The 27,430-nt window shown below is 39.2% G+C and overlaps 1 protein-coding gene across 3 annotated transcripts; it reads right to left on the reverse strand.

The window, feature by feature from the left end:
* Positions 1 to 10,559: 10,559 nt before the first annotated feature.
* On the reverse strand, positions 10,560 to 27,230 carry zdhhc1 (zinc finger DHHC-type containing 1). 3 transcript variants are annotated; one of them, XM_058382042.1, is made up of 12 exons: positions 26,983 to 27,230; positions 25,475 to 25,722; positions 24,799 to 25,054; positions 24,035 to 24,210; positions 23,199 to 23,300; positions 22,426 to 22,553; positions 21,040 to 21,201; positions 19,225 to 19,346; positions 17,075 to 17,163; positions 15,293 to 15,407; positions 14,434 to 14,536; positions 10,560 to 13,121 (listed from the first exon to the last, which is right to left on the reverse strand). In XM_058382042.1, exons 3-12 carry the CDS (start codon positions 25,015 to 25,017, stop codon positions 12,613 to 12,615), a joined length of 1,725 nt encoding a protein of 574 aa, XP_058238025.1. In that variant the 5' UTR covers positions 25,018 to 25,054; positions 25,475 to 25,722; positions 26,983 to 27,230; the 3' UTR covers positions 10,560 to 12,612. The 3 variants fall into 3 exon arrangements, with proteins under 3 accessions (XP_058238025.1, XP_058238026.1, XP_058238024.1); XM_058382043.1 differs by having other exon boundaries at positions 14,434 to 14,533; positions 24,799 to 25,057; XM_058382041.1 differs by having other exon boundaries at positions 24,799 to 25,057.
* Between the last annotated feature and the right edge of the window lie 200 nt (positions 27,231 to 27,430).

Here is a 27,430-nt window from a genome sequence, read left to right on the forward strand (position 1 = left end):
CTCTCTCTCTCTCTTTCTTTCTTTCTCTGCACACTGTCTGCTGCTATGGCATTACAATTTCCAGCATTGCCCACCCTACCACCTCCATTTTGTCTGGACAGGATGAATAAACAGACGGGTGCGAAGCTTTGTAATAGCCTCAAGTGAGCCAAATATGATCTAGTGCTGTCTGATGTCATTCAGAAATATATTTTTAATTATCGCAAGCTTAAAATTAAGGAGGCGAAGGGAACCCGGGCTGGATCCATTCCTACAAGTTAATGGGCTGCGCAGTTTTTAAACAAACCCTGGATTTCACAGATTTTCTACTTCTCATTTTCCTTCCTGATTTTTCCCCTATGGAAAGCAATAATAATGTAAAACATCATGATTTCACAGAAAACCTTATCGTACTGATTGTTTAATGAGCGTATAAATGTACGTTATTGTTTCCAGCCCTGACGGAGAGCTTTTCTTCTTTTACAGAAACTTACTGCCAAAAGTGTTGGTGTGTCTGCGACAAGCCCAAGAGAGAGACGCAAACACAAATCGTTCTGTTCTAGCCTCTGCCTCATATTTACCAAAATCCCCAAAAGTCCAAATTTATGTGCGCAAGTATACGAACAAAGTATTTGGATTGATTTGTGATTTGTTCAATTTAACTAAAGGTCCTGACAAAAGGTATAAACAGAAACCCCACCCTGAAAACTAACCGTAACCATGGTAACTTTTCATGCAGTCGTGTAAGCTGTTTTAAATTTGCGAGCATAAATCCTAGTTGTTTCTTTTAAGACTGTTGAGTTCCATGTGTGTAAAAACGTCCATGATGAACACTGATACTCCGCGTGTGGGTTTGTTAGAATGAGAGAATGAGAATATTTAGTTATTTATTTGAGGTAATCGCTGCTGGAAGGCTCAACTGTTAAACAACCTGATTCTCTACCTGATCTGATGTCTTGTGTTTTCATCATAAATATTTGCATGGATACAGTTCAATCAGCACAACACCGAAATTGGGTGTGTTTATGAGTACAAACACTCATTGTTCGGACAAGCATTGTGTGTGAGTGTGTCTGTGTGTGTGTGTGTGTGTGAGAGAGAGAGAGAGAGAGAGAGAGAGAGAGAGACCAAAAAGGGCTATCATAACAATGGCATAATGTCAAATATACAAATACAACATGGTCCTGACATAATAGTGTTTTTCACAAAACCTGCAACTTTTAATCTAAAAAATTCAATTATAATTTCTATTTTATGGTTGTGTTGTGGCTTAGGTGTTAGCATAACATTAATTGTCTACAGTAATAAAACTGCGGCAGTCTGTAAAACCAGACGGATGTCTAAATTCTTGACATAAAAAAGATATATATATATATATATATATATATTCATGCATATAATGGACTGCTTATAACAAAATGAATTTAACAAACAGCAGTAAAATTCTTTTAAAACATCTTTCACAGTGAATGTCACACTTTGATAAGTTTACATGTCATAGTAAAGCAGATAGGTCATTTCAATTAGAGAATGACAAAGACTGTCAAAATGCCTGCGATGCTCTAGTGCGGTCACATCATCATCATCTTCATAATCATCATCATCATCATCATCATCAAAACAGAGAAGAGCACTTGCACACACAGCACAGGTGACAGTGGATACAGTTATATGCAACTAATCTAATCCCACCTGCTATAAGCTCTAACTGTAATATATAGAGAAGACATCAGGGTTATCAGCGTAAGTAGCACATTTCAGCATGTAAAAGGTTTTCTCAGACTGTGGGATCTTTCCATGGACATAATTGTGTGGCAGAGAAAGTAAAAACAAAGTGGGTGGGTGTGCATAAGTTGACCAGTCAGAGACCAACACCGCCATGTGATACAGCTTTGTTTGTTATGTTGCCATTGAAAATAGGGACTTAATGATGTGATCAGTCTCAATCCACTCCCTTAACCAGATTCTATTACTGTGGCTGGGACAAAGTGATATAGACACCAAAACCATATGCCACTGCAAAACTAAAGTGTGTGTGTGTGTGTGTGTGTGTGTGAGAGAGAGAGAGAGAGAGAGATTGAACAGTGCATTTGGAGAGACAATCTTTATACATGGAAGCAAAAAAAAAAAAATCCAAATAAATGAGTTTTACATATTTCTCTATGAAGGCTCTATGGAATTTGTTTCTTAGTGTAGTCTCATAAATGAAATTCTATTGCCTAGCAGCAGAGGCAGTCCTCAAAACTTTCATCCAAAACAAAAAAGATAGATATTTCACACATCAAGGACAATTCAGAGTGCTGGAAATGAGGCATGGATGAAGAACACTCATGCACGTTGTCCCAGGCTTTTAGCTTTCACTAATGGACCATACATGTCAGGGCCTGGAGTCCCATAGCAGTATGTCTAAGCTTCTGGACTAGGAGAAGTGGAAAGATGTCTATCTGCAGAGTCTTTTTATGAACTTAATGTTTACATTTAAGAGTTTGTACTCTTCATACTCCAGGGTTAAGTCCAAGGTTTTTCCTAGGGATAACAGTATCATTAAATGAAAACTCCAGCTCCAAATTTTTCAAACTACCTTTGTTTTGGTCATATCTTAAGTATAAATGTAATTAAAAGGAAGTAGCTAGCTATCCTACTAGCTTAACTATATTTTCAAATCATTGCACGGTAAGCTATTTTCAGAATAAGGTAGCTTTTACAGTAACTAGCTACATTTGCACCAAGAAGCAGTTTAGTGCAATAAAATTCTGCAACACACTATTCCTTTACCCCTTATTTGTAAATTAATCTCTAACTCCATATATTCAGAGGGTTACATACTCAGAGGCCGGAATTTGATCAGACTTTTTTTCCACGGGTGATGGTAACACAAGTGCTGTTAGGCTCTGGCTTGTTAATAAGAAGATCAAGGTTCAAGCCCCAGCACTGCCAAGCTGCCAACGTTGGGCCTTTGAGCAAGGACCTCAACCCCCCTGCTCCAGGGGCACTTGCATTATGGCTGACCCTGCTCTCTGACCTCAACCCTCCAAGGATGGGATATACGAAGAAAGAATTTCACCGTGCAGTAAAGTATATGTGACAAACGAAGACTACTTAATAGCAAACTCTCAAATGATTAGTTACATTAGCTATTTCTAACTTTATTTGATGTTCTATATACTAGTTGTTTAAGCCTAACGACTTTTAAATGTTTAATAATTTTTATAAATCAGGTAGCCTACAATTCTGATTGAAGTCAGAAACACGTGATTAAATTAGCTAATTTATATGAAATGTAAAACGTATACATACTGACGGTTGAGGAAATTAGTCATCATTGGGACACAAGACATCAGTGTCCCAATAAATAGTGAGTCAGTGTCCACAGCAGTGCCTCCACTCCCACCTAGGGAGCTGATTATAGCCTAATAATAAAAGGATAAAAAAAAGGGTGGTTGTTATTTAACAAGATTTCTTTAAGGAACTGATATTTATTTACCAATAGCAAAGAAAGGAGTCTCCAGTGTCAGAGTTTGGAACAGTTTTCCAAGTATTCAGGTCACCTTATATCATGGGGATGTGGTAGCCTCGTGGGTAAGGTGTTAGTTACTAATCGGGAGGTTGTGACCTTGAATCCGAGGTACACCAAGCTGCCCCTGAGCAAGACCCTTAACCCTCATTTGCATAAAATGAGATCATTTAAGTCGTTTTAAATAAGGGTGTCTGCGAAATGGCGTTAATGTATTGTGTTTTTTTTGGAAACGTGACAAGTTGTGATTTATTTAGTCTTATATAATGTTCCACAACATTAAATGTAACTATAAATGGTTGAAAAGTATGACGTGTTGGTTGTTAATGAATGAATTGTAAATTGTTGGCAGATTGTTGTGGGATAAGAGGAATAAAAGACTTCATGACATGCTGTTGAAGTTGGACTACAGTATCAACGCTTCATCTTTCCTCCATCAGCACACCCTTATGTATTTTATTCCTTACATACTGTCTTACTGTTTGTTCTTTTCTCAGTACAGGGAATTTCTTTCTATATTATTGTCTGTGTTATACATATACCACACTATACTGCTGTAGGGCAGAGTATTATCTACTAAAGTGAGTGTTCAGGGTGATACCTGCTCTTCCACAGTGTTTTATATTCTTTGTTGTATTTTCTTTGTCCTAAAACAATATGTAAATAAAAAGTACATGGGTTCTCTCAATCTAAGCCTCTGGGTTTCCTTGTCAGACTGCATTGCATTGTGAACTGTGCACACGCAAAACTGCTCTGATGCTGTGATCTGGAATGACCTCTGCATGACTGACATGTTTAGAAAGTGTGTTTATGTTGCCATGGCTACACTTTGTTATATTATCAGCCTCAGCCCAGCGAGATGCTTTGAAGGAAGCAGAAGTAAAGCGTCGTCTTTGCCTTTGCGCCTGGCATTTGAAAAACATGTCAAAAAGTGATTGAGCGCTCGCTCGGTGTCATATTGTGATTAACGAGGATTTGGTGAGGTCTATTCTTCAGAAGTCAGTTAAAAATGGCAGCGCACTCTTGAACTTCCGTGAAATGAAAAGCAGGGTGTGTGATGCATTATATTGCCGGTTTGATTACACTACCATCTCCTTTTCTAGTTAAATTCCTAAATAATATGACACCAATACAACAGGAACCTACGATCAGAGTGGAGTGGTAGCGTAACTGATATTCAAGCACAACGACCGGAGTGACTTTTCCAGATGTATTTACTTTATTCAGCAGTAGGACCAAGACTCAGCTAGCGTGCATGGCAAAGATGACCTGTTAAGACAAGGCAGACCACAAGAGCTACTTCCTGTTGTTATTTTTGTTTAATCCTACTTATTTAAATAGATCTGACTTAGATCTATCTGTGTGTGTGTGTGTGTGTGTGTGTGTGTCGGTCTAGGAAAACTCATCAGATGTCACTGTGGAAGAATTTTGGCTAAAACCCAAGAAAAAAAGCCAGTGAATGTATAAATATTGGAATATATGGATATTTATTCATATATATTTAATTTTTTTTTTTAAATCTCTTTCAAATCCAGTCCTTTTTCCGTAACTAGAGTTTAAAATGATAAATAATACCTCTTTAGTTACTAAGCTGCTTGCTGCAACAGAGAAGCATATTTGTAGTTTCAATTTTACAAAAAATCTTCACTTTACAGAGAATGTAGTTTTAACACCAATCACATCACATTATCTCACCAATTTGGTCACTGGACAATTACCACCCCTTTTATCTGCCCTCTTCTGCAGACATGAACTCACAGACACTCTGTCACAGATCGGAGAGAGAGAGAGAGAGCATACCATCCATCGTACCTACTGTGCACAGCCAACTATGCCCTCAAGACTCCCAGCCACACATGCTGTGGCATCATCGGGATTCAAACATATGATCTGATGCTCGGATGAATGCTTTTCTGTTGTGCCACTCAGGAAATGTGAAGCGATTTCCCAGGGATCTCATGTACAGTATATATATATATATATATATATATAGATAGGTGTATGAGTTACACTGTGTATGTGTGTATGAGACAAATAAACATTGTTAAAGTGTGACATCTCTTAGAAATTGAATGTAATTTCTAGCTGCAAAATAAAAAAAAATCTACTCCTGATATATTCTTCTCAATAGCCTCTTTTACTGTTAACTTAATGCTGATAGCAAAATATTTATCTGACTCGTGTATACCTTAAAAAATATTTTGCTATCACACTCGTAGTCTCCAAAGAAGTTATGAACGTGAAAGTGGGTGAAAAAAATTCGGACTATCTTTATTGCACATATTAACTCACCGTTTTTTGTTACTTGCGAAAATGAAGGAACATTTGTGATCCAAGCTAAATTTGTTAATTTGCTCATTTAGTCTTACAAACACACACACACACACACACACAAAGAATTAGTGTTTAGTGTCTTATAAGGAACATCACAAATATTTGAGTAAAAGTATCTTGCGTATAAACAAATCCAATCTCTTTATTAGATTATTGGGTTTATCATTTATCTCTAGAAAAAAACATCTGACAATACAAAACACCTAAACTAGTAAATATGTCTAGAAATATGCCTAATGGTCATATAATTATGTAGTAAATGTATAGCAATGCGTTAGATAAGTTTTAAATATGCTGTACTCTTCTCTTGCTAAGATATTCTGCAGCTGCTCCAAATTCTCAGCATGTATGTGTGTGTGTGTGTGTTTTCATGCTGATGTGCTGTTACATAGATCCTTCACGTCTGAGTGAGGAAGTGGTTGACCATAATTGTCATGATTGATGATTCGGTCTCATGTCCAACATCCTTTAGCTGGAGCTTAATCCGCTTTCCTTTCTTTCTCCCACTTTCTCCGGACCTTGTGCGAATGTTAACGGCCACTCGTTAGCTCATTTAAAGGCGTGTGAGGAATTAGGTCTGGGTGGCTAACAGGAAACAGATGTTTGTGCTAGAGAAGCTGAGTGCTTAGCTGAATGAGTTTGAGTTCTTCCCACCAGTTTAAAAGTCCGGCTTGAGCTACCAGGACAGCTCAGTGTGCACATGTGAGAGATACATTACGAGTGTGAGATTGGTGTGTGTGTGAAGGCCACCAGAATTGAAGCGGAAGCGGGTGAGTGGAAAAAATCTCTCCCTGCTCCCTCCTACTTGTTGCCCCAGGGCAGGCGCTTGTGTCCACAACACTGCTATGTTTTGATGAGTAGTGGGATGGAGAGTGGGCGAGAGGCCAAAGGGTCACAAAATGGCATCACAAAATCGCGTGTATGATTTCAGCCTTTTGTTTTTCGCACAGCCGTCGCCATGGGGACGAGTCCTGTCGACCAAGCCATTTTGAGGAAAGGCAGATGGAGTAGGTTTCTATGGCAACATGGATGTAAACATAGGGAACCACTGATAAGCATAGAGATCTGTAGGGTAGGGACAAATTCCTCCAAAATACTATAATTCATTTTGTGTTTTCTTTTTCCCTTTTTGGCATTTAATAATAAAAGACAACTGGGTTCAGGACAGGACCAGGGTCAGAACAGGAAAAACTATGGCTAAACGTATAAAGTCCCTGTATTGTTGACATCTCCGTGCTTCTAGGATGGATTTTCTCCATTGTACCCTTTCAAATGCTACTAGAGGGTTACGTTGCTGGATGTATTTTGGCTTGCTGCATGTCTCCCACTCTCTCCACTACTCGTTTAGGGGAGAACCATGTCTAACGTAGGGATAGGCAGATCGGCAATGACATCATCACATTAAAAGCATATGAAACGGAGACTGCCGGCAAAATGACGCCACGTTTTCACACATTACATCAGTCCCAGTTAAGAGCCGACACCCTTTTGTATGTTTTAGCTATATACCCATTTTATACGTTATTAATTCTTAGCACTATGCTGGTCTTTGTACTTAATAATACAGGGTTTTGTATAAGGCTAGCTTAGTAAATTATATATAAAAAACATGTTTGTACTTGACATATATTAACATCAGCTTTGTTGTACATATAATGAGCATATTAGCCATTTACATCTTGCAGGTTGTGTGTGTGTGTGTGTTTCCTTCGGGGTAATATGCACAGACGGCCTGTATATAGTTACAGTTGTCAGACATCAGAAAGCCCTTTATAGGGGGTGCCATTTCTTTTGAGAGCTTGCTTTTTTTTTTCCTTTTTTGGTTAAGAAGGGACTATGCAAATATAGACACTGTATTTTTTCTTTCATTTTTATTACATTTTGGCACTTTATTTATTATTTTAGTGTTATTCCTGCTGATGCACATTCTCCCTTTGCTTCTTTTTTAAACAGATTTTTCAACACATTCGCATCAAAACAACAAATCCGCTGTCTGGCCTCTGATTTATGTTACAACCTTCACTTCCACTGGCACAACAAGCCTTGATGATTTAAGATCTCTAAAGACATTTAAACCAGGAAGGAGGGTTGTAACCATAGCAAGTGTTCTAAGAAGTCTACTAGCATGGAATAGGAAGAAACTAAACCCTGAATCTAACTTTTTTCCCCCCTTTGGAAACCCTCAAAGGCTCTAGAATAGTAACCGTGCTGTGTGTAAAGACTCAAGCATTAATTTACAGCCAAGGACAAGGTGGGATTGAATTCAGACTAGAGAAACTTTCAGATTTTGAAGTAAAAACAGAAACCAAAACAGACTCCGCAGCACACAGCCCCGGTATAAAACCGGCGGACGCCTTCTCTTGGCAAGCAGCATAAAGCCCATTCAAAGCCAAATGATGTCACAATAATTAATTGATGAAATAAGACTCCGTGTTAGTCCATAATTCAGGGACTCTGAGAGGTGTACAGCAACCCTTGTTAACTCTGGGAATAAACATCAGTCAACAAACCCCGGCCAGAGTCACTGATGTCTGCCATAAATCACATAAAATGAGTAGACGCCTGTCTTCAGCCGCCGCTGAGCCTCAGAGTTGTCATAATCCCCAGCTCAGGCTTCACCATGCCAGTAATAGAGCTACTGCACCAGTCCTTAAACTCCCTTTCAATGTCAGCACGTTCCTCCCTCTAGCAGCGACACCGTGACTGACACTGTTATGATGTCGTCATGTTGGGCTGCCATGGCAACGAGGGGTGACCACGCGGGATGGGCGAGACGGACACTGCCAGAATAAACTATCTGTCCCAACAACACAATACGCCCCTATAAACAGCAACCACAGGGAAGAAGGAGAGGGAGACAGATAGAGAATGTGCAACATACCCTAAACCCTTGTGAAGCACTAAAACAGCTCTGTATTTAATTACCAAAATGGTCCGAATGGATTTGGGGAAATCGAGACCTTGATATTTTCAGACATAACCATCTGGATCGAGTGGTACTTTATAAGGACGAGTATCTATAACAGATTTTACAGCTTGGCCCGAGAAGTCAATGCATCAGCTCAATGCCAAATATCTTTACTTGCTTACGTAAAGTAAATCTAATGTGATCGCGGAGAGGAAATGATGGGTATTGATGTTGGCTCAGGGTCTGAAAAGTCAGGAAATGAATTCGAGTAGCTTTAAGAGCTCGTATAAATAGAGGAATATTCACAGCAACGTTTATCCCTAAATGGCAATCCGATATGCAATCACCTGTTACTGAGGATATATTTGTTCTTTAATATACGAGCATGAAGGACATCTGTCGTCAGACCTGCGGCGTTTTTGAGCTCCAACACCGCTTCAGAATCTAGAATGCATGTAAATACTAGCATAGCACCTGTCAGACTAGCCATAAACCCTCTGACCTACTGCAACGAAGACATTTTAAGGCACGCCATTCAGCACAAGACAGGTGTAGCACTCATCTCAACTCTCATCTGTAGAGACCAATGGCTGTTTTTAAGGGTGGAACATTGGGTGGCATTGAGACTTCACGCTGACTCAAGCCTGGACAAGTTTGCACTCGTCTTAGAAACACAAAGTCCGTATTTAATTGTACTTAATAATACGTTTTACAGTCAGCTCCAAAATGATTGCATCCTTCAAGAAGAAGGAAATAAAAACTCTAGTATGAATAGCTTTCCACTTAAACCCCTGGAGAAACGAGACACATCTGACAAACTATTCACATACTCAAGAACAGGAAGAATGCTAACAAACCTTGAAAGGAAATTCGATAGTTACACTAATAAATAAATAAGTTATCCCCCAATTCCCAATAATTCTACAACAAAATGCAGTTTGTAATAGATTTAAAAAAAATAAATAAATAAAAAAAATAAAATAAAATTAAAAAATGGTATTGAGAAACTGTTCAATTTATAAATTATTTATTAAATTTTATAAAAATTTATTATAAATTAATTTGACAGAATTTACTTTTTAATTGACAAAAAAGCTAGTTCCCTGTTCCCTCAGCCAGCACATCTGTGCTTCTTTGCAACAATATACCAGCTTTATATTGGCTTCACCAACACCAATTAGCTCATACAAAGACAAAACAATGTAGGATTGCAGGTAAAAAATCTACAGTCAACGCATAAATTGTAAAATGGATTCCACAAAGCGACGGCAAAATTGGAAAGGCTGAAAGGATTAGACCTAGAAAGCCCTCTGATTCCTACAGGATTCTTCCAATACGAAGGTAATTACCCTGAATCTGAAGCAGCCCCACCAACAGAGCAGTTGTATTCATTTAGCAAGCAGCATCAGGATTCATGTATCCGTGACGTCGGGTTAGAGGCTAATTTCCTCTTTAGTCCTGCATCATTACCTCGTTATGAACAATGGAACAGTTACAAGAGTTTTCTTTCAAGCCCTGAGAACCAACTCACAGTGGAGGCATGCAGGATGAATGGGGTTTTACATCACCTCTTGCTTGTTTCCCATTAACCTGCCATGCTTCCACATTTCTGGACTGGTGTATTGATGTGTTACCATGGACACCACTTGGGAAGGACAGATGTTTTTAAAAAGGCCTGCACCATCTGCGTTCACCTCAGTGAATGTGCACAGGAGTCTGTACACATGTGGGATGATTACATATGATAAAAGTTGCTGATTTTTCCATGTCCAGACATAGAAAGGCATAAAGTTCAGGCTAGAATAAGAAGTAGAAAACAGGAAGTGGTTAAAAAGAATTTAATGTGTGTCAGTGCTGTACAGGAAAGCAGATTATGCAACATTTTTTTTTTTAAATGTCTGGGCCAAAGTAAAAATTCATAAACAATCATAAGAGATGATATGATGTAACAGACACCAGATATGACAAATTTCACAGGTTTTTGCACTGGATCATTCTTAAGTCATCAAACTCCACACGTTTCTCCTAACATCGTACACTTTCTGATACCACACATACAGTCAAGACCACGCTGTTACACAAGACAGTCGGCGTATCCTCTATCACTGCAGGATTCTGAGCCGTAAAATATTTACTATAAATATATATTGAACATGTTTAATATATGCACGTAAATCAGGACAGTGTGAGCAGACGTGGATTAAAAGACGGATTTTACACACCCCATACCACAAGATAATCCACGAAAATAACTGTTTAAGATCAGCCTAAAAACAGGACGTCTTCTGTGATCAAAAAACCAGCCTCAAACCTTGCCTGGTCTATCCATTAGTGTTGCCAAGACATAAGACGACGACACAAAACAAGCAATATGGATTTTTGTTTCTAATAGTAATCCACAGAAACTATACAGTGCCTGGGTAACTAAAAAAATAAATAAATACTGCAAGTTTCTGACATATTACCAGACAAGAAAAAGCACGTGGAGATCCAGTCCCCGTCCCAAATGATACACGTGCAGGTTCACGGTCCTGACTCGGGTGTAAGCTGTCAGTTCTGATTTTTGGCATTAAAAACAGTGCTCCCTTAATATGCACCCTTACAACAAGTACCCTTTAACAAGCCCTAACCCTAACATAGAGGACTGAGTCTTTATAATGATTTACAAATGTTTTTTTTTTTAAGAGTGAGGCAAAGCGGATGCAGCGACATTAACAGGAGGAAAAAATATATTTATGAAGAAAATCCACATTTATTAACATGGTAGCAAACTGGATGCTTGAACACCACTGTGCAATGCGTTTGCCGTGTTCAGTCATTTGTTATTCGTCATTAAAAACTTTATAAGTCACAGTGGTTTCATCAATAATTTGTTTATAGGTTGACAAATAAAACCGGCACAAAAATATTACAGCTAAGTGCTAGGAAAAATAATAAGAGTGGGATTGGTTAAACTTTCTGCGCACGTAGGGACTGGAGCAGAAGGAACAGAAGCAGGAAAAGAAATCATATTAGTTATTAAACCTATGACTAGACAGCGTTAGGATAATAACTTTGCAAAACAAATCCTGTGAAGAAATCGTTTCAATTTGCCAGTCTGATCTTTTTCACATCTAATAATAACCGTGCGGTTTGTTGACCCTCGGCATCACTGAACGGTGAGCCGTCGTTAATCAACCACACTGAACACAACTGGAACGTAATGAAGTTTTAAGGCCCGCCGTCAAATACTAGCTTTAACATCTGTGTGCCTGAATTGCTCACAGGCCATCGATCTACATCTCAGTTACATCACCAGAGAGTGGACATAGAGGTGGAGCATTGGGCTTCGGGCAACACTTGGGACGTGGCTCATGCTCGAGTGTCATTTCTGTAGCATAAGTAGGACATAATATAAGAAAATGTGTTCCGTTCTAACTACATTATTGATAACATTAATACTAAACATTATTATGGAGAAAACAAAAAAGAAACCTCACTGAATTTATGTTTAGAGCAACAGTCAACAGATATTTTAATCTGCTATAGACTGTACACAATATATGAGCTTTAGCATTCAATATGAATTAATAGTTGATAAAACTGTGTGATGATAAATAAAAAAAAAGACACATACAAATACAATTGTGCAATGCTACAAGAGAAGTTATTAGCAAAATGTATTGAAGTAAATGAAATGCTAAGAGAAACTGCACATTTATCAAAAGAGTCTGTCAGAAACCAGAGGGAAAGCCTGCACTCAGTGGTGGTTGCATAGGTGATAGGCTTTTGTTGCTACATCTGTGATTGTAGTGCCTGTGGATTTGTATTTTTATGATGCAGCTTATCTCTGGGAAGTTTTGCTAGCAAGCCAGGTAAAGTCACGGCACTTGTATTCCTACGCTAGCGGCGTGTTGGATCTGGAGCCGAGTCTTGCCTCCTCTGTGCCTCTTCTCTTGCTCGTGTGCTTGCGTTTTCCAACGTGACCGTGTCCGTCCTCGGGTCTGGTGCCGTCTAGAGTTAAGGCGGTCTCTCCGTTTCCTCTACCGACGAACACGAAAGGATTATGGGATGCCATCTCGAATCTCTCTTCTGCAGCCTTGCGAGCCGAAGCCTTCTTTTTGGTCCTGGGCTGTGGAGAGGGTAACGGCTGGAGCAAGACACGCTGCATGGAGGAGGAATGGCAGACGGAAGCGAGAGGCACCCGTGCTGGCATGGCAGTTCCCAGGCGTGCCAGAGCTACGGGGATCTCCTCCAGAGACTCTGCGGAATCAGAGTGGTACTCAGCTGGGGGTCCGGCAGCCTGCACAGGGGCCAGAGGGGGGAGGGTCACCCGCACTTGGAATGCTGGGAAAGGGAGGCGCTGGCTTAGGGATGAGGACAGAGTGGCAGCGGCTACGGAGGATTCTAGAGATCGGGATGCACAAGGTCACAAAAACGCACACAAAACACTGTACAAAAATATGGCTTATAATACTCACACAATTAATGCTAACACATAGTTAACTAGTAATCGTGATGCAGTGGATCACCATGGAACACTACGACAATGAAGATGATACACACACACGGACAAAGCAAACACAAAGCAAACACCATTAGGAGTAACGGTGCATAAGATTCACAGAGAACGCTGCAACTATCGCTGTGCAAACAGCCCGATATAATGAGCGAATAAATAAATAAAAGCAGTCTGGTGTCAGGACAGAACAGTGCCAGAAACACCATTACCACGAGATTCACTAAACCGCTCTAAAGCAAATACGACACTGGACAGTCGTTAAATTCTTTCCTAACACTACAGCTCCATAACTACCCATTTATGAGTTTCGAACCTAAACACACAAAAATCTTTAAAGCCTCGAATACAGTTACTAGGAAACATGGGAGCGTGAAGGATTAAATAATGACTAGCTAGCAGGCTAGCCGTTTTGTCTTTAATGTAGACACCAAGACAAAACCATAAAGAACGTCAACATTTGCATCAAGACTTTGCATGATTAAAAAATTAGTGTGTGGATACTAAGCAAACTCAGAAAAGGGCCTTTCATATGGAATGTTTTCAGTAAATACAGTAGGCGTGAAATATAACACTAATCTGTAGTACGCCGGGTGTTTATGAAAAGATTCCATGTAAATGGCAGACTCCTAAGACGTTTTCGGCTTCAGAAGTCAAAGCTGTGACACAATGCTGACATTTCACACTCCACAGAACCCATGAAGGTCAGTTAGAGGTCACTAACTACAATTTGTAACTAAAACGATCCACACTTCTGGGGGAAATGTTGATATTTCCAGCAGTTTGTTCTCATTTTCACTGTCTTAACTTGAAACATGAACACTATTAAAAACACACATTAAACATTAAAGAACTGCAATTTTAGTTGATATGTGGACAGTGTACAGCATATTATTCAGAGCAGGTGATACAAAATGCAATAATGGCTGTTTTAAAACACTGTAGTGATATGATGTTATTGGAGAAATGTCTTTAAAATGCTGCAGTTCCCCAAATATATCACAGTTTGGTGTTAGACCTTAGAGGAACAAACCAGCCATTTAGAAGGCTGTGGTGATGACGGAATTCAGGGTAAATATGTGTTCAAATAAAGTTCTTGTTCTTGAGTACTTGTAGATTTTGTCCCTGTGTTGTTAGTTCATACAGTTTTTCAACTAAACACGATGGCTCTGTGTGTGTGTGTGTGTGTGTGTGTGTTACCTTGCTCAGCTGAATGATGTGCCATGCCTCTGCTCGTGCTCATCTCTGTGACTCGATCATCAATCACTTCTGCTGGTATTTTACGCACTTTCTTTCTTTTCTTCTTTAAAAAAAAAAAAAAGAAAAGAAAAGGGGAAAAAAATTAGAAGGATTGAAAGTGGCTTAAAAATACAACAGAGATCGGTATTTTATTTTACTTTCCAATAAACACCATATATGGTATATATAATATATGGGCACGACCGTCACTGTGTGTGTGTGTGTGTGTGTGTGTGTGTACATTTCCAGAAATGAATGAAGAGGTGTTTGTGTTTTACAGGAGCTCATAGATCCACTTCTATCGAGTCAGTATCATAATACAAGGTGAGGTGAGGTTGTGTGTCTATTTGAGATCTATTTATCAATCTGTCCATCCATCCATCCATCCATCCATCCATCTATCTAGTTTAAACTAAAATTTAGTTATGCCATAAATTACATGCATTTTTTCCTACATTGTGTCCATAACAATTTGTAAATGCTTTATGATATATGAACATAAATGTTTCAGAAATACATGTTTCAATTGCCTTACAGTGCAAGACAGTAGAGCACATGCTTTTTGGGACTTAAAATACAGTATAGTATCTTCCGGTCAATGACCCAGAGCCTTAACCACTTGAGCTACCACCGCCCCTCTGTAATATCTAAACAGTAACACTTGTTCTGAAAGCCCTGGTATTTTTGTAACCCCTGATGGCCCGAATCATTGCTCACTCCACACTCAACAGCCACACAGAAAAAGCAATAATGTGCACGGTCTGGAGTTCCCTACCCCTAAGGAGCAGTGTACATGAGCGTGGTATAGTGTGTGTCGAACCTGTGTGTTTTTGGAAGGACGGGGCGCTGGTTTCTGCTCCGTGGACACGGTAGGGAGTAGCTCGTCATCAGCCATTCTTTCTAGCGAGCTTCTGATCCTGCCGTTACCATACATCCTTTATACAGTGCAAAGACAGCATCGGGTTAGTACAGCACATAACCGCATGGATTAAACCAGATTTGTCAAAAACCTTATTAAGGTGAGAGTATAAGGTTAAGAAAAATGACCAAAATGACTTTAGTTCCCTCTCAATCATTTACAGCTATCCATTACAAATGACAATCAGGAGCTCAGAAACTGTCAACACTCTTGCTGAAACATTCCACTGTGAACTGGGGGCACCAATAGGTCAAACACACACACACACCCACCTTTATTTGCACATATCTCTGCACTCAGCATGTCCTTTGCAGTTGCCAAGTGATCTAATCCCATTACTGATTCCCATCAGTTGCTAAAGCTGTCCCTGTCTCAACATCTCTTGATTTACACATAAACAAGGACTTTACCAAAATGATTCCTGGTAACCATTTACAACAAGGACAATTTCATCCCTCCCCAAAGACTTGTTACAAACTCCACGCAGAACTTTAAACCGAAATGGCAGTTTCACAGTGTGTAACTCATTAGTGCTTCCTGACTGTTCTGACTTCTAACGTTTAATGAAAGTGAAAGCTGAGGTCAGTGACACAGCTCAAAAATGTTCTTCTTCTTCTCATCTGGTCCAATTTGCTAAGTGCCATTAAAGTCATGGGAACGCAAACTGAATTCTGACTGTTTGTGTACTCTGAAACGCTCACCATGGCAACATGGCGGATGCCTACTGTGAAGAAATTACGTTTGGTTTCATTCTTACGAATCCGCACACGGCAGCTTCGACACGTGGCTACTGAGAGACAGATTGAGTCTCAGTACGAACTTAAGAGCTTTGCCACACTTTTGAAAATGTCCCTCGGTGCTAATAAAATAAATAAACAGGCGCTAAATACGTGAGGCTTAACTCTGGTTTGGATAAACAGAGAGCCTTGGATGTGATATAAATTAAGAACACAGACGCCACACATCCACTTAAATGTTTTTTTTTTTTTTTTTTCATTCTCCCTATCCTGGCAAAAGGGAAAACTGGCATGGATGTAAAGTTAAAAAGCCGGTCACCATGACGATTTTGTTTCTGGCTGATATCCATAAGTTTTCACTGCCTAATAAACTGCGTGTATTTCTCTTCTACCGAATCCCCGTGATCTAGAGCAGGACTCGACTTGCTCAATATAATAAAATAACATTTTACTGTAATGTACTCATGTAAAGTAATGTACTTTTATGAGTAATTGTAAAAAGAAAAAGAAATAAAAAAAAAACACACCAATAAGCCACTAAGCGGTCATTCTTTCAACAGGCTAGATGATTTATTTGAGCCAAATGTGGTGGATTTAATGGATTTCATACATAATATCCATAGTCAGAGGTCGTGCAGTGGTGTTCTGAGAAAATGCTATGCTATGAACAACATTCTTCCTCCATTTAGAGCTCCAGAGCAAAAATATGTAGAACATGATGAGACAATAACGCCTCAGATACTGCTGCCGCAGTGGATCTACTTGTATAGCGATTGCTCATATGCTTGAAAATGAACAGCACTGAATTTAAAATAGTTGCCAAACATCTGAATTTTCTTCCCGTTGATGTTTTCTATGACTGGAGTCATTTTTAGGATGAGTTTTGGTTGACTGGTTGGTTTGGTTTTAATGGTACACATAAGAGACACATGTTCTGTCATCTTACTCTGGATTTCCATGTGCGCTCCTGGTGGCAGGATCCTCCACCTCCATCTCAGGGTTGGTGTAACCAAGAGTACCCGAGTAGCTCACATCCTAAAAGTAAGAAAAAAAAAAAAAAATCAATACATTTTTTAAGACAATATAAATATCTGGAGTCTATCATAGGAATGTTGGATATGAAGAAGCCGAAGACTGAGCATTTGTTCGCCACATATACATTAGAGAACAGTGAAAATCTTTTTTCCGCATAACCCAGCTTGATAAGAAAATGGGGTCAGAGTACAAGGTCAGCCGTGATATAGCCTCCTGGCACAGAGAGGGTTAGGGCCTTGATCATGGACCCATCAGTGGCATTAATGGCATCTGATTAGTAACCCAGAGTTTTAACCTTCGGGCCACCTCTTACACTGTGACTAATGGATACGAGGCAGGCATAGACAGTAGATGGGAAGGCAGTTCATCGCATTGTAAACATTTCATCATTTGAACCTAGGGGCAATTTAGTATAGCCAATCCACCTACTAGCATGTACCAGGCAACAACAGTCCAAGATGGCTGAACTCCCTAATGTGGAACCATCTGCATTGTTTTTGGAAAGACTTCACCTCCAGGAAGCAGCTGCGAGGCACATGCATAAAGCTCATATAAAATGTAATGATTTTATTTTAAAAATACATTTTAAAACAGTGGAACAAGAAATAGTCACTGGACTAAAAACAAACGTTTGCATTTTAGTTTTCAAAACCTTTCATCTATGCTCGAGTTATACTGAAATTATAGCACCCCAATGAGGTGACAATGTGTTACTGCATCAGCACTTCCACAGGCGTCTATAAACCGCATCTTCATTTCAACATTTTCTGACAAACACAAGAAAGATCAGCTGCTCATTTAATCTTCATATTGATAACTGTTTGCAGGAAGGTGCATCACTTCACTACCTTGTTACACAATCCTACATTCATAGTAACAGTAAAGAGTTAATGTGGGTGAGCCACAGAGTGTAGCAAGCATGGATTTGGCATGATGGAGAGCCATATGGACCTGGGAGTGTGGGTGTCCACTAGGTCTGTTACACCATGGTCTGAGCCAAGCCTGACTACATTACACACCACGTAACCTGGATAAAGTGCAGGATCCAGGACTTACTAGCAATGCATTACTTCGAGTCCTCTGGGATATTTAGTGTTTATATGCATTACTATGCTCTTTGCCTGTCTACATATACATTCTATGGGTGGGTGTGTGTGGCTACACTTCTTCAAACAGTGCAGCAGATGCAAATGACTAAACATGAGTCATTCAATTATCTGCAGTCTGTAAGCTAACTAATAACACATTTCTCCATCACACGCTCCTCTTTCTACTCCACTGGAAACTATCCAGTAGTCGCACCGTACCATTAAACACGAAGCTGTCCTTTAAAACACAACGGTGTGGATGATCATTTCCCATGGCTTTGAAGAACTTCGACTTTGCGTCCATGTCGGATTTTCATTTATGCCTGGCAGAGACATTTCACCAGAAAATGACATGATGTAGTGATTCAGCCTGGATGATTCAAAACATCCTGGTTGCTATGGACTACACGGCTTCAAGTGACTGTACACTAATAAAAAACAGTCGGTAATGAGAAGGAACCACAAACCTAGCATGACTCATTTTACATATACAAGCCTCAAAAGCTTGTTGATTTTGCTCAAATCAAAGGCGTACATCAGTCCCATGCAACTGAACTGAGTAACATGGACTCGATTAGTTTTCTTCCATGAGGTCTGAATAAAATCAAACCCTGAGCTCGTACCTGAGCGGAGATTTAAGCGCTGATGGTGTTTCCCAACGGACTGTGCTATTCTACAATGCAAGCTTTAATCACTTAATTTTAACACTATCCAATCAGGATCTGACGCTCACTCTAAATCATTTTAATTCAATCTTGTAAATCTAAATCAATCTTGTAATTAAATTAAGCTTAACATAAGCAATGAATTCACGTTTTGTTGAGAAATGTAAAACTTCTTAATAAAACAATACATCATTTTCTTCTTAAATCTGACTGACCTTTTATTTCAGTGTGGAAAAACCCAATACCAGACCCTGAAACTAAACATGGTACCTAGAAGTCAGTCGGGACCTGTGTTTTTGTATGTTCACCTTGATGAGGTTTATCTTGGGAACTCCAGGCTCGTTCCCCGAAGGGTCTTTGTTATTGTCTCTCACCTCCTGACGATGTCTCTGTCGGACGATGTACTCGTATGTACTCAGCCTGTTCCACACTGAGAGAAGAGAGATGAGGAGAGATCAAGATCACACCGTCACTGTAAGCTAACTCCAGGAGTGTTTTTGTGATTGGTGAGGCCAAAAACGTTCGATTGTGCTGCGGCTTTCTCAAAAAAACTACATGAAGTGGCAAAATTACAAGCGCAGGGTCCATTTTTGTCTTTTTTAATTCCAGTGAAGACACCTAGGTAATTACTTTCCGTGATAGCTGTACTCATCTTCAACACACATGAATTGAAGGGGGCTGAATGTGTCTTGTGATAATGTCACAATATGGCATAGCTTGATCCAAATCTGCAGAAAATCTGACCTGTTGAATTTGATTCTGTCTTTAATTTTATGAAAGATTAAAATGTACAGAATGTTTTTTCAAAGTAATTTATTTTTACATTTTTATTTTTTATAAATACATTTTAATAAGTCTTTATAAAAATAAATAAATAAAATAATAATAAAATGAAAAATAAATAAATAAAAATACTTTTATTTTTAAAGTACTTTTTTTTTATTTTTGCAACTAAATTTTTGTGTTTTGTCTTTGAAATAAAAACAGTAGTGTCGTTTTTTGTGAACTTATATATGCAAGTACTGATGATGCCCACAATCTCAATCTCTCTCTCACTCACACACACACACACACACACACACACACACACACACACACACACACACAGCATTCCCTCTCAAATATTTCCTCTATTCCTCCTTTTTATTATTTTATTTTACTTATTAATCAGGGTTTTCTCATTATTATTATATTTATTATTATTATTATTATTAGGACTGGCTGATTGGTACTCTGTCATTTGCCTCAAATTAATGCAGAGTAGCTTCATGGAGCACTCTAAAGCCAGGTGTATTATTATTATTATAATCAGTACTTTTTGGAATCATGACTGAAGAGAATCATTTTAGGAGTGAGGATCTAGCTTGTATTGTACCTCACGATGAGCAATTAGGCAGCAGGCGGCCTTAGAAACACTGTCTAAATATAAAACTGGTGAATCATTTAAGCAACAACCCTGACTGTGCTGCACTGTGCAGCGAATGATCGTGACTGAGCAAGTGCTTGTTTTTCAAGTCAGCGTGAACATAAACATCTTAACAGATCCTCCAGCATCATAATAGTGCAATGTCTTTTATTATTTTATTATAACTAATATAAACCAGTGGTCAATAGCCAGTCTTGTAGATTGCATACTTAAAACCAAACGTGTTCAAGCTGTAGCTAGTAATTAGCGTAAACACATGATATTAGCATTGTTTACTCAAAGGGTGTTTTATCTGGGTCGTTTCTAGAGCAACAACTTGATCACAGGAGGCCTGTATCTATGACTAATAAAAAAAACAATATTATTTAACAATATATATATATGTATATATAGAGAGAGAGGGGGAGAGAGGGAGAGAGAGAGAGAGAGAGAGAGAGAGAGAGAGAGAGAAATGGTCATTGATATGGTGTATCTTGGGATGAATATTTAATATTTCTAGAAGGCGTTTCCAGTGTTAGTGCTTATAAGAGCTAGAGTCTTCAGAAAGGAAGTATTTGTGCTTTACATTTTCTTAGTAACAATCAACTTAAGAAGCAACTGAGGGAATGACTGTGTAACCAGAGGAACAGGAACTACGTTCACAGAAGTCTCAGAAACTCGTATTAAGGCTATAAGGTGGCGTATGTCGTGCACTCACTGAGGTAGATGTGGAAACAGAGTAGATGGCCGAGCAGCAACGAGGAAAGGAGCCCCATCGTGATGGTTACTCCTGCCAGGGCTGGGATGGCTGGACCTGCTGTAGATACTGGAGCCACTGGCAAGAAGACAAACCACACCACAGATTCGTTCTTCACAGAAGCTAGGAGTCACGAAGTGGGCAAAGAAGGAGGCAGAGAGAAATATGAGTCAGATAAACATGTATTAGTTTAGATTTTGGTGAACATTATACTAAATAATTTGTCCAATTAAAAATGTTTAAAGGGTTTATGCCATATAACAGGTTCATCATGAGACCAAGACGACACCTAACAATTGATGAACAGTACCTCGCCATTGCGAGGCTTCAAACAGGATGTTCTCAGAGGGAAGTGGACAGAGTGTCATGAGCAGGTTGCAACAGAGATACAGAGAGAATGGAGGAGTCACAGAAAGGCATAGAAGTGGACGTCCTTTGGCCACATCCCACGCTGATGACCACTTCATTGTGAACAGTGCCCTGCGGAACCGGATGATGAATGCCACTCAACTCCAGGCACATTTAAGGGAGGTGAGAGGCACCCAAGTGTCACGTCAGACCATTCAAAACCATTTACATCAGCGTGGTCTGCGTGCTAGACGACCTGCAAGGGTTGTTGACCTGTTGTGGTGGTGTTACAGTCGGGGCAGGTGTGTCTACTCAATACAGAACTGCCCTACATCTTGTGAATGGTACAGTGACAAGCCAATACTACCTGAATAACACCATTAATACAGTCACTGTGCCCCTGCATGAACAACACAGGTCTAATTTCATCTTCATGGACGACAATGCTCCAGCTCATCGAGGTCGCATCATTAGGGAACGGCTGCTGGAGGCTGGGGTACCTCAAATGGAGAAAGTCACTTTCTCCAGACCTGAAAACCTATGGGATCAGCTGAGTCGCTGTGTAGAGGCTCGTAACCCTGCACCCCAGAACCTCAATGACCTGAGGGCCGCCCTTCAATAAAAGAGTGGAATGCCATGCCTCAGCAGTCGACTCGTGAACAGCATGAGACGTCGTTGTCAAGCTGTAATTGATGGTCAAGGGCACATGACAAATTATTGAGACATTGACATTTTTTGTTGTGGTATACCCACCAATGTTGTTGGCTTTTGTTTCAATAAATTGTTTGAGATGAAGAAATCACCATTGCATGCTTCTACTTTCATGATATAATATCACTGTAGCATGAACTTTTCACATTTTCCATAAATTATCCTTCACTTTTTGTGAGTAGTGTATGTTGCAGCGACACTAGTGAAATAAACCGTTATATAGTTACAGAATCATTTCATGACGAGATATTTTGTGTCATCAGATCATAGAGTATCAGCGCATCCTACCTTGCTGGAAGTGTTTATCGGATCGAAGCTTCGACGGATCCAAAAAGAATTCGATGAAAACGTAAGTGGCAATGATCACGACTAAAAATATGCCCAGCAGAGCGGATATGACGCTGTTTAGGAAAACCCTGCGTTTGGAGAAAAGATGTGGAAACTCACAATGACGACAACAACAACAACAACAACAACAACAACAACAACATAAGGAACTCATCCTTATCTGGGTGACACCGGAGTGTGTGATTACAAATCATTTCCCTTAGATAACTGTGTACATTATGGCCAAATGAAGTGGAACTGTATTACCAGGAAATTCGTTTTAGCTTTAACATGAAGTTGAGTTGGTTTACTGATTGAGCCCAAAACTGTTTGTGGCAACTGCAATCCTAAAGCACTTGACCTCATTATAGAGCTAGATGATTGTGACACGAGGAATAAAACATGCTGTTACAGGAGTATAATCAACGCTGAAGTAGTGTAATGGAGCATGATGTAAGGCAGAGTCACTGCTATCAGACCAATGCTGATTATTTTACTAGGAGATGGATTTGATACAATGACAGAAATGCAGTAATTTCATTCCTAGGTTTTAAAGAAGGGTTGTACTCCAGGATAACAAGCTCCTGAATTTTGGCTTTGTTTTACAGGAATATGATTCTCAGTGCTGTACTGTAGCAAAACTGAAAAGTGCCAAGGCATCATGGGAAGCCATCTGTTCTGCCCTGTTTTAACAATCCCAACATATTGCGTATTCATGACTCAGAAGGTCTCACCAATAGTTTCTGCTGCCCACACAGTTGTTTAGCCATCTGCAGTGATGATCGAAACTGGCCACGCACTTATTACAGGCGCTGCAGTGTTTGGATTTCGGTCCTCTGAAAACAACAGGGAAACACCATGGTTAATTCCTGACAATAAAAAGCACACGAGATGAAGGTCTCAGCAGAGCCGGTGAGGTATGTGAAGCCTGCTGGCCACCCGCTGCTAACACCATATGCTCATGCACTGTTCCTTGTGTAATTACAGTTCAGAGATCGTGTAGAGCATGTTTTAGGAGCTGTTTGATGAACTCGTGTTTCAAATGTAAGGCTCTTTGTGCTTCGGGATGAATATGCGCAATTAAAATGCGTACATCGGATCCATGTGATTGAATTGAATACCATCCAGAATGATTTGAGCATGTAATTACCAATCCTGGAATAAATATCTTTTCAATTAAATAAATCGAGTATGCACCCAAGATGAGTTTCGAACCCAAGACGCTGGGATTATGCAACAGCCACGTTACAACTACACTATTCTACCATACAGACTGTAATTATTTAATACTGTAGTTATAATAAAATTCAATATAATATGATACTGTAGTTATATCAGCAATCAATCAGCAGCAACATCCTCATGAGATTTCACAATGAAATTAGTTTACTACTACTACTACACGAGTTGGTCATTTTCACTCTATGCCATTCAATCTAACAATTAAGCAAATTTCAGTATAAACAATGAATTCACATTTTGGTGAGAAACTATACATGACGTTTCTTCCTAAACATGACTCCTTTTTTCCAGTGCATGAAGCGTTCCTCCATCCTCTGTGCACACTTACACATCCACCTCACAGAGGTAACAGTGGCAGTTCTCGATGACGTGTGCGTGTTTCGTGCGGTCGAACGCAGGCAGCGGTCCTTTGTAGCTCTTCGCTCTGACGTTATAGTCGGCGGGGTCGATGGAGACGGCGGTCAGGTGCACAAGCAGGTGACAGACGAAAGTAATGCCTGTACACTGAACACTGGGTTAAAGTCGAGTAACTGGAGAAGAGCGTAAATGTAGAAATGTACTGAATAAAAGTACCATAAACCTGCATGTGAAATCTGATTGTGTGTCCTCAAATTGCAAATTACACACAAACAAATCCACTTTGGGGACCAATCATAACTTGTGATAATAACAGATATGTAATTCTTAGCATCCTCGCTCAGAAGAGTCTTATCCGCAAAGCGCTGGTGTTGGCGCAGGTTTTCATTCCTATTGAGCAGGATCCACACCTGATTCCTCCTGTTTAATCATTTGATCCTGGTTTTCAGTAAACTCAGGTGTATCTGCTGCTCGGTTGGAATTAAAAGCTGCATCCACACCGGATAAGATTGGACACGTCTCAGCTAGTCTTTACTAGTATCAGGTAACTAACCACCCTAGCTTTCTGTCTAGATTATTTGATTGCTTGCTCTTTCGGAGACAGAAAATCACGTAAACAAGCTGTTTCATGGTTACTTTTCCTTCCATGTTTGTTTCCAATGCATCACGTATCCGGATTATTTTCCCCACCTCAACATTTTAACCCCAGGTGTCCACCTCCATCATGAAGGATACAATATAACCAGCCGGGATCCAGTGTGACGGCAGCAGAGGGATGAAAACTCCAAAGCCTGTGACTGCAAAGTAAAGATAGAGAAGCCATGCCAACAGCTGGAAGGGGTGAGGAGGCCAGCTCCACCCATTTGTCCTGGAGCACAGGGGCACGTCGGCTCGTCTGGGCACGTCATCGCTCACAGGCACCGTGCGGTTCGGGTTCCTGCTGCACAGGTCCATGAGAGAGTGGACCCGAGTTCCTCCGGTCTCTGAGGCACTACTGGAGAAAACACAAGCACAACCCTAAATAATTCAGACTCAATATACTCTGCCATGCTTTTAGCTAAGCCATCAAGGCAATTATGGGCACTCTGGCTGCATTACGTGGCCCAATTTTTGGACAGGACCTGCTGAGCACAAAAATATGTCAGAAGCCATATGCAGTGATCTCCAGATGAGAAGCTTAGACGTGTGTTGCATTCGATCCCAAATCCACAACACCAATTTAAATCTTTTCAATAAATCAAAGTCTATCCTTAGCAAAAAAAATAAATAACTAAAACACCATAATATAAAGAAATAATCCAAGCTTTGCTCTGAAGTCATCACTTCCATCTGCTTCCTGTTGCATCAGAACCTGGATATTAATGCATACTATTAATACCACAGATATTTATGATAATGTTACAACACTCACCTATTCGCTTATTTCACTGGAGGCTCTCCATCAGATTGTCAGTAAATTACTCCACCTCATTTCAGTCCTCGTCATCTTCTACCGATAACATCGATTCCACTCAGTCCGTGTCCATCACCGGCTCATTACCTTCTCCAGTGACGCTTTGGCTTTTTTCTTCCTGAAGTAACGATTGCTGACAAGCAACATCTCCATGCTCAGGACTTACACATGAAGGTCATGAACAAGAGACATGCTGGGAGAAGTGTCTGATAACAAAACAAAACATTAATTTTTCTTCATGTTACATAACTGTTCATGCTTTATTTATTGAATTATTTCACACCATGCAAGCCTTCAGGACAGAGGACTTCTCCGTAACATGTTTAGAGCTTTACTAACACAAGTAATAACCTTCATGAACATTTAATTATAACGCATGACATGATCTTCTTAACTTTAAATAAAATCATTGGTCAATTGTCAATCCCTAACACAAATGCTATGCGAAAATGAGCAAAATCCTCCCATTCTGTTAACTACAAAATGCATTTTTATAATGTTCGCTTGGATAATATAATCAATAAAGAAAAATAATAATAATAGTCAGAAAAGTGAAAGATATTTTCTTATCTCTAATTAAATAGAGGTCATGTAACATTCAATTCAATCTTTTGGCAATTAAAGAACAGAAAACTTTTCACAGAGACACGTATTACAAACTTATTCCTTCCAGGTTATGATTCTTTCTTTCTTTCTTTCTTTCTTTCTATTTAACAGTCGGTTTATTCAAAAATATTTTTTTCTTTGATTAGAGTATTGCTGAATTCATGAAATATAAATTAATAACAATGATAACAATAATAACAACTTATGCAGCATTCACTGAGATTTTAAAATAATAATAATAGTAATAATAACAATAATAATAATACAGAAATAATAATAAAAATACAAAAATAATAATAATATAATAATAATAATAAAAATAATACAAAAAATATAATAATAATAATAAATTATTATTACTATTATTATTATTATTATAAAACACTTCACGTTTCCTCTGACTAACTTCTCATATGCTCGAGTACAAAATATTGTGTTAAAAAAAATAAACAATTAAATTTATTTACTCATATTTATTATTTTTCTTTTCATTTATTTATTTATTGATTGATTGATTGATTGATTGATTGATTGATTGACGTCAGCGTCCAATCTCTCAGGTAAAGAAATGAAATGTGTCTATGACTTTATATCAGCCAATTTTGACATAAATTGAACTAGATAGTTAGTTAGTTAATTAGTTAGTTGGTCGGTTAGTTAGTTAGTTAATTAGTCTATGCTGATTTACATAGAGTATCACAACAAACTATATAAACATACCGCAAACTCCTACCGGGGTTGTAATATTACTCAGCTCACAGCATTTAAACTTTAATAAAGGATGAAGACTCTAAGGCGAAAGGAAAATGTCTGATCCAAACAGATAGGTAAGAGTTTAGTAGAAATCCAGAAACAAATACCTTTTTCTCCGCTTCTACATTGCAGCTGATGGCAGATAAAGCAGCCGTTATTATTTCAGGAGTGAACCGAGACACTAACCATCCCCAGCGACTCGCTAATATCAAGAAACTTAACGTTAAGGCAAATATTTGTTATAGTTTCCACTAACAACTAACCACACTTAGGAGAAAATGAGAGACGCAAACCAACACAAATAATCTGCACTGGAATAATTGGCGTGAATGGGATGTGAGAAAGCTACAGAAATGACGTACTTCCGGGAAGAGCAGCCAGGCGCGCGCGTGGGTTTTTAAAATAAAAGTTGTGTGTATGCTTGTCCGCGTATTGTATGTATTCATTTATTATTTACACTAATTAACTATCCTTTTTCTGTAACGCTGGTCACAGATTCACAGAAAGCCTGGCTCCCATCCCAGAGGACTCAGGCTGTTGAACCATCACAGACAC

This window comes from Hemibagrus wyckioides, linkage group LG27 (assembly GCF_019097595.1).
Source record: "Hemibagrus wyckioides isolate EC202008001 linkage group LG27, SWU_Hwy_1.0, whole genome shotgun sequence".
In the NCBI taxonomy this organism is placed as follows: domain Eukaryota; kingdom Metazoa; phylum Chordata; class Actinopteri; order Siluriformes; family Bagridae; genus Hemibagrus; species Hemibagrus wyckioides.

What these genes read in the sequence shown, in the direction of transcription:
- zdhhc1 (XM_058382042.1), bottom strand. Translation starts at nt 25,017, where the DNA reads ATGGACCTGTGCAGCAGGAACCCGAACCGCACGGTGCCTGTGAGCGAT. An exon ending in CTGTTTCCACATCTACCTCA is followed by an intron (nt 19,347 to 21,039) that starts GTGAGTGCACGA and finishes CTCTTCTCTCAG; the next exon opens with TGTGGAACAGGCTGAGTACA. An exon ending in CCAAGATAAACCTCATCAAG is followed by an intron (nt 17,164 to 19,224) that starts GTGAACATACAA and finishes TCTTACTTTTAG; the next exon opens with GATGTGAGCTACTCGGGTAC.